Here is an 11,415-nt window from a genome sequence, read left to right as displayed (position 1 = left end):
TGAGGGGGTAAGAAGCAAAGAAATGACGAATCCTCCTCTAGTTTTCCTAGTACTAGCAGTAATGTAAACTTTTAGTTCTTTAAGCAAGTGTTTTAGCTGATTACCTAAAGTCTTTCTTAGCACTTTTTTGTGTGCGCGCTTAACTTCAGTAGTGGTCTTCATGTGTGAAAATTTGCAATCACTAGCAGATAATCTACCAAATTGGCAACAGCACCAACAAATGTTTAACCTGAATGAATAGTTTTGGTAGTTAGATATTCTTAAATTTCTCTCTGCTCCCAGACCTGCTACCAAACAGGTCTTTTAAAAAAGATTTCTAAAATCACAGCCAACATGTGTACTACACAAGTCCAATGCACTGCAAATAGCAGCAGCCTGCTGCTTGTTGGGTGTTTTTTTTTTTTTTTTTTAAAGGCTGTGTATATGTTACACTACCAGTCTCCACTCCTTGACTTCTAGGAAATGAACACCCATAAGAAATGATTTGGTCTTTTGATTCAGAAGTTGTACTGAAGTTGTTAATTCACTTCTGGTAGTACCCTGGTCTTGTCAAGAAACATACTCTGCCAATAACCACTCAAAGGTGAGGCAGGTAACTGGTTCTCATAAAACATCAATTTTGTGTCTGTAGAAATTGATATTGATCCAAGCACATATGAAACTTAAAATCAGAAGTAACTTCAACCCTCATCTACACAGCAACATTTCATTCTGTCATGACTACACTACCTTCCTTACAGCTGCTTTAAATTGATTAGCTTCACAAGTCTTGCAGTCTAACCTGTTTTTGTTGTTGTTGTGGGTTTTGGGGGGGGGAGGAGGAGAGGAGTGAGCATTTTGCTAGATAAGCCCTCTGAGCCTTTAGAGATAATTTCAGAAGTTGACTCTAAGAACATCAAGTTGCAAATGTTATGTCTTCAAATATTGTTCTTTATAACTAGCTCATGTCCACCCCAGAAAAGCCTATACTACTGATACGTAAAGTAATACACCTCTACCCGGATATAACGTGGTAGAGCAGCGCTCCGGCAGATCAAAGCAAGTTTGATATAACGTGGTTTCACCTATAACGTGGTAGGATTTTTTTTTTTGGCTCCTGAGGACAGCGTTATATCGGGGTAGAGGTGTACTGCTTACTAGGTGTAAGACTTCAGAGGAAGACTAGTATGGGATAAGGATTTCTACTTAACGTCAGTCCAAGCCTGCCTCTTTCTCCAGTGGCAACATTAGCTATCATTTTTCCAGAATTAAGGAAGTTGAAGGCTTTGTGTAAAATAGGTACTGGGAACATTAATGGGTAATATCAAGTCATTTGTGCAAGAAGGGTGGAGGGTTTTTCAAAGCTGGCTACTCACTTAAAACATCTTCCAAAAAAAGAAAATTCAGCTATGTCATTTCACGTTTTATATTTCTGCAAACAGACCTGATAATTTAGCATTAACATAGTCCTTTGAAGATGCAGAGCAAAAATGAAAGTGAACTGAATACTTGCATAGGCCTGGTAAAGGGCTGTTTGGTACACAAAATCGATAGACAAACTTCTGGATTAAAACCAAAATGTTTATTCAAGCCATAAATGCTATGCAGTATTAAGTTAGTGGATGGGTTTAATATAAACATCTACTGCATAATATTTGGTTCCTTAGGAATCCTTGGATGCTATTTGAAACATTGCCATGTCACCATACAGTTCTTACAAGAAAACTATTAGATTGTTCAATAATATATCAACAAGTTGAGAACAAAGAGGAAACACACCACTGCCAGTGAAGAAAATTCTGCAGAACAAGTTAGGCCTTATACCATTTGGAGTAGGGATTAGGACTAGTGATCACGAGAGTTGTTTTATTAATTTGTATCTATACCCATTCCTACCAATGTGTAGGATGCATACATAGGAGCTTTGCCCTGCCACTTTCACTATGTTGAACTACCCCACTGGATACCAGCACGATCTACCTTTATTTTGAGCTAAAAGTCTTTTAAGTAGATGACAGGAAGCTACCATAGTGACAATACAAAATAGGGTTGAAAGAATCGTCTTTCCCATTAGAGTATTTTAGATTTTTAGTCTCACTGCATCAACTCCCCCCTCCCCCCCAGCAAAAAGTAAAATTACAGTGGAAGACCCAGGAGACAGTGTGCCCTGTTCAGAAATACTGTTAGAGATTTCTAACAATCTCTAAAAACTCACTACCTACACAAATGAACTATTTTACTCAAGCTGTCATTGAACATTCTTTTTCTTTTGCTAGGCTCTAAATCAAAACTCACTACCTATTTGAGGTGGGTTTGTTTTTTTCCCCACCAGCAACTGTTCATTTGAGTACATGGCATTTACTAAATTAGCTAGGTTATTTGGATTTCAGTGACCAAAACTTCCATTTCAATCCATTACATTTCATCTCAATACAACATAATGCAGGAATGTTGCACTGCTGATCTCCAAATGATATGCATGGATACAGAACTGAGCCATGTGAACTAAACCCTTTTCACTGTTGAGAAAAACTACATCTAGTCTGGCTATTAAAATTTTAAATATTTAAAACTTCACTATTTTAAATAATTTTTGCACTTCAACCGATACCATCATAGCTAACACGATCGGCATTTGGGAACGTACTTGGCTAAACTGGTAACTGCTGTTTAAGATTTTGTAAAATTCTTGGGCAACTTTATTGGAAGATAGTACACTTTGGGGGGGAGGAAGAGACGACTTGTGTTTGTGCCTATTACTCTCTCCCTTTGGGGGTATCATCCATGCAGTTTTAAAAAGTAAAAAAGCCTTTGACAGAACATGGTGTGGAGGGGTAGGAGAGAACTCTACTACAAACAAATGAACAACAGTCTGATTTGAGAACCCGATACCTGTAAAAGATGATCCAAATGCTTAATGTCCTAGTTCTTCTCTCAACTGCCTTGTTTAAAATCAGCAGTGCTGCAAGGCTTAGAAATGCTGCCCTCAAATTCACAAAGTGACTAAGCAATTTAGATGGGTAAGTAAAGAACTTTGCAGAATATAAACACCTGGAGTTATAGGAAACAAACTAAGAACATTTGGTTGTTTACAACTCTTCTCACAATACATTTGTACAATACTTACATTATCCAAACAAGTCTACCTGTACAGTTTTGTAAATAAATGGCTCTACGTCACTGTAAGTGCTTTCTCAAAAATAAAATATACCAACTTAGAATTCTATTTACAAACTAGCAACCTGCTTCAGAAACAGCATGATTTTGCTATAAAGTGAAACTTCAGTGCACTGAAAGTGCAGCTCACCCTTTACAAAGCGACACCTTGTTTTAAATAGTCATAGTTCAACTATTTTATTCATCATAATGCAAAGATAACAAGAACTTGTCTACATCCATTCCAGCTGGAAAACAATGTGGCAGCTTCTTTTTCTGTTGGGAGAAGGAAAGGCTCATGTTAAACGCCAAAATCATGGAGGTGAAAAAGTTTGCAAATTTCTTACTTTTGCTTCATGCTTCCCCATAAGAACATAAGAACATAAGAAAGGCCGTACTGGGTCAGACCAAAGGTCCATCTAGCCCAGTATCTGTCTACCGACAGTGGCCAATGCCAGGTGCCCCAGAGGGAGTGAACCTAACAGGCAATGATCAAGTGATCTCTCTCCTGCCATCCATCTCCATCCTCTGACGAACAGAGGCTAGGGACACCATTCTTACCCATCCTGGCTAATAGCCATTTATGGACTTAGCCACCATGAATTTATCCAGTCCCCTTTTAAACATTGTTATAGTCCTAGCCTTCACAACCTCCTCAGGTAAGGAGTTCCACAAGTTGACTGTGCGCTGCGTGAAGAAGAACTTCCTTTTATTTGTTTTAAACCTGCTGCCTATTAATTTCTTTTGGTGACCCCTAGTTCTTGTATTATGGGAATAAGTAAATAACTTTTCCTTATCCACTTTCTCAACATCACTCATGATTTTATATACCTCTATCATGTCCCCCCTTAGTCTTCTCTTTTCCAAACTGAAGAGTCCTAGCCTCTTTAATCTTTCCTCATATGGGACCCTCTCTAAACCCTTAATCATTTTAGTTGCTCTTTTCTGAACCTTTTCTAGTGCTAGAATATCTACATCCACATGCTGAAGAGGTAAACACATGACACTTATTCAGAGAGTACCACATCCTTGTATTAAATTATTGTACACAGGTATTTTAATTTTAATTGAGCAGTGTAGTAGTGACCATGCACAGTGTGATTCAGGGACTGTGGGAGTAGATTGGGTTGCAGTTCCAACTCATTTGCTTGTTCTGTGGCCTTGGACAAGTCTCTGTGTATCTGCCTTAAGTTTCCCCGTCTGGACCATGCTTACACACCTTTGTAAACCACTTTGAGACCTCTGGATAAAAAATATTATAGGACTAAGTATTACAAATTACAAAAACTACAGAATGTATCTTGTCCCATCACAGTTTACATGGATTGCTTTAACGCTTGATCTAGAGTAATGGCTTTTAAATTCACCATTGGATCAAACTCCCAAGTTTTATTTAAGATAATATTTCAAATGTAGCAAAAAGACAAAGTATGTCAGCTCCTGGGTCTATCACTGCACCGAGGCTGTGGGAAAGGGATTGCATTCCAGATCTGTCTTTTAGTATAAAATAAGTTTTCTTTTTCTACAATGAGTAAGTTTCTAACAGGTTAATTTGACCTTTATACGCAGTTGCCAACAAAGTTACTGGGAGTTGCTCCTGTGTGTGTGTGGTAGTCTGAATCCTAAGAAATATTTTGTTAGTTCCGATGAGGAAAAGTGTGCTCAAGGAGCTATGTTACTGATGCAAGGAATTCATTTAGTGGGTGTCGGGATTTGGGCTCACAGCTGTCTACCATCCAATGCTAGATACATATTGGGGCTAAAAAAAATTAAGTATCGACATTTTTAAAATAAAAAATGAATGTATGTACTTGCCTTTATTTTCTTCTTTTTCACTGGTGTTGTAGAGCTCTGAAGTTCCTTTTTACTAGCAGAACGGGAGTTTCTCTCACATTCATTCAAGTCCTCCAGTTTCCTTTTTTTTGCTGTGCTTCTCACTGACCTAAATTGTTGTGTGTTGTTTTTCAGGGGAGTCATAGTATTAGTCCTTGCAATAGCAGCCCTTGATAGAATCATCAATGTATGGGCAGCCATACTGACACTGTTTTCACTACCTGTTTCACTAGCCGGGCTGCAGGCAGGCAAGTCTGGAGTAGCAGGAGGGACCATTATTCTAGGGGTTGTACTATCTTCAATGTAACGTCTACAAGTTGGTGTCCTTACGCTGTCTGAGATATCCTCTGTATGTGTATCCCCAACTCCTGATGGTGTACGGGGTACTGGTAAATCCCCATTTTCAACCACTTTGCTAGCAGGGCTGTGCCACTGAATGCCATGTAACATCTCCACAGCTTGTTTAGTTAATGGACTTGCCAAACTAAGGCTGTGGTTGGAAGGTTTTGTTTGGTCTCTTTTTGGCTCCTTTGAAGATAGGGAAACAGATCCTGAAGTTTTGCTATTCACATTTGACAGTGATCCTTGTTTTTTGTTCTGTTCCTGCACTGAAGCAACAGTTTTTTCATTCCAAAGGCCGACATTCTTTTGGCCATTCGACAGTTTTGCAGCATCCTGGTTCTTTTGTTTTTCATCAACATCCCTTCTTAATTCATTCTCTTTATTCGCTGTTGTCTTGTGAAAGGGATCTAATGCGAGTCCTGCAGCCACAGCCCTTCTTTCAGGCTGTGCTTCTCTCACAGCTGCATTTCTGCTACCACCAATCTCAGCCTTACATAGAATTCTAGGCAAAGTTTTCTCCTTCTCTCGTTTGTTGGACTGTGTTTTAACAGAGGCAGATGCAGCATTTGGAGAGTCTACTGCATATAAAGGATTTTCATTCCTTTCTTTTTGTAATGAGCTCTTAGTATTTTTAACTTGAGTATTTCCTCCTGGAGTAGATAAGGCGCTATCAAAACAAAGAACTCTCCTGTGGCTTTCATTCTGTTTCGAATTTGAACTCGTGGATTCTGCTGGTACAGTAAGTGAACTCTCTTCCAATTTCCTTCCCAGGTCTGCACAGGCATTCCTGTCTGAATTTCCAGCCCTGACAAATGTGATAGAAATATTTCAGCAACAGAATTTTGATTTATATTATGCAAGTTTTTCAATCTGTTTTCTGTCATTTTAAAGCTATTTCTCAGTGTTGTAAATGTAGTTTAACATTTGCTCAAATTGCAAATGAAAATGAAAATGTGTATTTGGGTGAGAGCACATATGAACCCTCTAAGGGTTGTGTCCAGTAGCATGTCCTTTATGTTTTACTATAGGAACGCTGAAATGACTGGATAAGGAAAAGAAGGGCATGAGCAATCAATGGGCTGATGAATTCAACGGTGAAAAGCTGGGTGGATCATTGTAGTTATTTTGTCATTTCTATTAAACTTAAGATGAAGTACAGGACACACTGTGGAAACTCTCACTCTTCCTTTCAGGAACCGCAACACACTGCCCCCTTTGCAGGGTGCAAGTAGAATTTATATGACGAACATTGATTAAGACTAAGCAGAGGGTTTAAATACTCCAAAACTCAAATCTTGCCCCTGTGTTTCTCCATCAGATACAGAAGAGAGCACCCACCACTTTACATGTACAATAACAGAAGTGTATACATTGGTATATATGTATTTCATTGTAATCTTTTATCTACATCAAACTTGCTATGAAATAGAAAATTTAACTTACTCAACTTCCTTTAGTTTTTTCTCCATCTTTCCAATGTGTTTTAACTCATAATTTTTCTCTTCATTCAATACTTTAGAAGTAATTTTAGTTTGAGTACTCTTCACTTCCGAGACATTTTTTTCTTCTGATTCTACTCTCAATTTATTGCCCTCCTAATTTTCTCTTTTACTCCCTCCCTCTTTCCCATGTGGTCTTTTCAAACTCCTCTCTGCAAGAGTTGCAATAGGGAAGGCTAATCAGGGTGGACTTGATTTAAATCATCAGTTTTAATTAGCTTTTCCATTTATACTTCAGTTATTTTCAAAAGGAAGTGGCATTCTCTCATTGGCTGATATAACCATTAGAACATCTTGATTTACAACTAAAGAGAGCCTTCACCCTAGATTGGGTTCATCTTTTTGCTACCTAGGAAAGTACGCTGTAACTACATACATTTATCTAAGCAATTATACAGTTTAATATTTTCATACTCTTATTAATTATACATTTTTAGTATGTTAGAAAATGATGAGTGAGGCTGCTTATTTACTAAATTAACTTTTTGGTCATGATTTGTGTCAAGCTGCATTAAGCATAAACATTTATTTTTATTAAACAAAACAACCTTAAATGTTTTGATGAGAGGTTTATGTATCCAAAACATGTTTCACATTTACAACTAAATGATTTCTTAAACAGAGAGATTAACTATAGTCAGTGAATTAAACTGATTATTTCAGGTCAGCCTGGGAAAATGTTCAAATAAGCTGCCGTCACTTTCATTTAGGCATAAATTCCTAGTCTCGCCTAAATCGCTTGAAAATGAGACAGCCTCCTGACGTATTGTGGCATATTTATAAAGCTTGAATTCAAAAGTTAGATGTTTTACCCTTATTTTTTTCTTTATATAGAAAAGCAGCCTTTAACTTAAAACTTTTAACATAGGCTCATGGATTCAGCATATTTATTTATTTAAAATATAATAATAAATTTAGCCTTAATATATTTTGTATTAAATTCACATTTCTTTTTAAACAAGTGTATTTTTAATATGAAAAAAATTGATTTTTGTTTAAAAAAATATTTATTTTTTATCTACCCTGCTGCTAATATTGAACTCTGGTCCTCTTCTCCCCTACCTGACTAAAATATGGAGGAACATTCCTGATTCTAGCATCTAGTATAATTATGAATTGACACCAGTTATCTTAACAAATACAAAATTAGCACCTTCTCCTGCAGGAACAGCCTAACATTCCTTCCCCTCATCCTTCAAGATCTCAGCATAGTGTGGAAAGTCAATTATATGTTTAAAATCCTCCAATAAATGTATCTGGCACTCTCTCCTACCTCAGACTTGTTGATGCCCGTGACTCAACGGAGCTGGGGATGAGGGGTTTGGGGTGTGGGAGGGGCTCAGGGTTGGGGTATGAGGGTGAGGGCTCTGAGGTGGGGCTGGGAATGAGGGGTTCAGGGTGCAGGGAGGGGTTCAGGGCTAGGTTTGGGTGGGGCAGAGGATTTGGGTTCAGGGTTACCTCCGGCGGCTCATGGTCAGCGGTGCAGAGGCAGGCTTCCCGCCTGTCCTGGCGCTGCGGACCGTGCTGCGCCCTGGAAGTGGCCAGCAACAGGTCTGACTCCTAGGCGGCAGCGTGCAAGAGGCTCCACGTGACTCTCACCTGCAGGCATAGGTCTCCCCAGCTCCCATTGGCCGGTTTCCAGCCAATGGGAGTGCGGAGCCAGTGCTTGGGAAGCGCACGGAGCCCCGTGGCCCCCCTGCCTAGAAGCTAGACCCGCTGCTGGCCGCAGCGCAGTGTCAGAAAGGTAGGCACTGGGCTGCATTGCCGATGGAACTTTTAATGGCCCGGTTGGCAGTGCTGACCAGAGCGACCCAGTGCCTGACATGCTGCGACCCAATACTGGGTCATGACCCACGGTTTGAAAAAATACTGCACTAGCCTATGGCTATCACTGATTGGCATGCAACCCTCTGTATCTGGGGCCAAGGCTCTAGTTTAAAAACAAAAAATGTCAGGAGCTGCTAGGTACAAGAAAGGAGGAAAAGAACCACAAATAGTTAATTCACGAGTGTTTATGAAGTTGCTTTCCCAAAAGAAGTTAGGAAGGAATCTGCAGAAGCTGAAATGAAGCAAGACTGAAGAAGCATTTGTGCTAACCTTTGTACTCGAGAACTTGGATGGTTCACAGGCTTTGCTGTACTGGTTACCAGCTTTCCTGAAAGGGTGAGGTGTAACAGTTAATAAATTGAAAATATCCAAACTAATCTTCTTAGAGCTGGTACCATAGGAATATCCCACTTGTTCACACCACTTCACATGTTAAAAAAATCAAAAGAGCAACTTGCTGATACCATAACAGCTCCATAGTATGTTTTATAGTTTTAACAGTTACTGGATTATGAAAATATCTGAAACAGAAAAATAGCCAAGGTCAACCAATTAAGTGCCAACATGCAGCTTGCAGTATACAATTTTAGTTAAAACAACTTGGATATATACTGTATATACTCGATCATAAGCCGGTTTGTTTATAAGCTGACCCCCTCCCTCCCCCCAAGATGGATAAGTAAAAATGGAAAATTTTTATAACCCATTCATAAACCGACCCTATAATTCAGGGGTCAGCAAACTTTGGCTCCCGGGCCATGAAGATAAGCCGCTGGTGGGCCGAGATGGTTTGTTTACCTCGAGCGTCCGCAGGCACAGAGGTAAACCTATGTAAAGAAAGTGCCCCGGCGTGCAAGCTGCTTACCCTGACGGGCCGGGACAGTAACTGGTGGGGAAATTTTTTGGGGGTGAGAAGCTGGGAGTCAGGGGAGTAACCCCTGTGACCACCACCCACATGACCCCACCCCTAGCCTGGGACCCCCACACTCTCCCCATCCCATCCCTTCCCACCTTATCTGGGGAGGGCCATGGGAGGATGTCTCTGACCTGGCTGGAGCTGCTCCGGCAGGCTGGGCAGCGCGGCCGCAGCCTGCTCCGGCGGGCCAGACCGGGTGGTGCGGCCGTAGCGTGTTCCAGTGGGCTGAGCTGGGCGGCATGGCCATAGCGTGCTCCGGTGCCCGGGCGGCGTGGCCACAGCCTGCTCTGGAGGGCGGGGCTGAGCAGCACGGCTGCAGCCTGCCAGCCCCGGAGCTGCAGCTGCTTCGGAGGCTGGGGGGAGCAGCGTGGCCAGAAGCAGAGAGACTCTGGCCCTGCCTCTTCCCTTCTGGCTCTGCTGCCTCTCCTTGCTCCCTCTGCTCAGCCTGCTCTGGGGGGCGGGGCCGAGTGGCACGGCTGCAGCCTGCCAGCCCCGGAGCTGCAGCTGCTTTGGAGGCTGGGGGGAGCAGCGTGGCCAGAAGCAGAGAGACTCTGGCCCCACCTCTTCCCTTCTGGCTCTGCTGGCTGTGCTGCGTCTCCTTGCTCCCTCTGTTGGGGGGAGGGGCTGTGTCCCACCTCCCCCTCTCTGTACCCGTTCATAAGCCGACCCCTGTCTCTGGTGCTTCCATTTTTTACTAAAAAAATTCGGCTTATGAACGAGTATATAGGGTAAATGTAAAATGTACAGGATGGGGCAGGGAAAAAATTAAATTACCTCCAACTATCTTGTTACAATTTGCCATTGAAAGAAGTAATCCTTCGTAATGCACAGAGAGAATGTATCCACATGTTTAAATATATAATTATATATAAAGTGGGGGAGGGGGATTGCACTGGTACATTACATTTTTACTCTGTACGTCTGACTATTGCTATTTAATAAGAACTGACAGTGTTACTCCTGGGGAAATTCTGCGGACTGCGCCCGCAGAAAATGGCAGGGAAGCTGCATGGGTGCAGATTTTTGGGGGGGATTGCCCCCCCCAAACAGAGGCAAGGCATGGGGGGGCACACGAGGTTACGAGCCACTGAGCCCAGAGCTGCCCAACTGAAGGAGGCTGCGTCCTCCTGGGTCCTAGTGCCAGTTGTGCTCTACTTCTGTGTACTGGGAGCCTTCCTGTTTTCTGTGCAACAGCGAGTGCCCGCGGTGGGGCTGGGTAAGGGAGGGGGGGGGGAAGAAGCAGTGGGGAAGGAAGGGAGGTGTGGAATAGTGCAGGGGGAGGGGAATGTGGGAGTGAGGCATAGGTGCCAGAACTGGGGGTGCTACCACACCCCCTAGCTTGAAGTGGTTTCCATTATATACAGAGTTTACAGTTTGGTTCAATGGCTCTCTGAACCCTCACTATACAAATTGTTCCAACACGCCTGAAGTGAGGGGAAGAGGGTGAGATGGGGAAGAAAAGGGGATAGGAGAATCGCAGGGGGAAGAGGGAGCCTGGCACGTGGCATCCCCTCAGCAGCAGCTTGGGCTCCCCCCGTTAAGCAGGCCGATCGAACCCTCACCCTGATAAGCCCTACCCCCTTACACCTGGACCCCCCCACACACCCAGACCCTCCCTGCTGAGCCCCAATCACCTTCACCTGGATCCCCTGCAGGCTCCCATTGCCCCGGGGAACCCCCCACCCAAAAAAAGCCGCTGTGCATCCAGATCTCCCACTGAGCTGCCCGCACCCAGAGTGCCCCACACAGAAACCACTCACCCCACACCTGGATCCTCCCACACTAAGCCCCTCCACACTTGGATCCTGCTGGGCTGAACCTGCCCACCCACACCTGGTGCGCCTGGCACAGAGGGGCAGGGCC

At 42.6% G+C, this 11,415-nt stretch overlaps 1 protein-coding gene across 1 annotated transcript in view; it reads right to left on the bottom strand.

The window, feature by feature from the left end:
• Positions 1–3,333: 3,333 nt before the first annotated feature.
• Positions 3,334–11,415, bottom strand: part of LOC135883245 (protein NPAT) — a 35,209-nt gene continuing 27,127 nt past the window's right edge. The window contains exons 16-18 of the mRNA XM_065410260.1: positions 8,907–8,964; positions 4,951–6,115; positions 3,334–3,411 (exon numbers count right to left, since the gene is read on the bottom strand). Of these exons, the coding sequence (XP_065266332.1) occupies positions 3,334–3,411; positions 4,951–6,115; positions 8,907–8,964 (1,301 nt within the window). The remainder of the gene's footprint in view (positions 3,412–4,950; positions 6,116–8,906; positions 8,965–11,415) is intronic.

The sequence above is a fragment of the Emys orbicularis genome, chromosome 1, assembly GCF_028017835.1.
Source record: "Emys orbicularis isolate rEmyOrb1 chromosome 1, rEmyOrb1.hap1, whole genome shotgun sequence".
NCBI lineage: Eukaryota > Metazoa > Chordata > Testudines > Emydidae > Emys > Emys orbicularis.
Note: the sequence above shows the minus strand (reverse complement) of the source record. Positions and strands in the feature narration are given on the sequence as shown.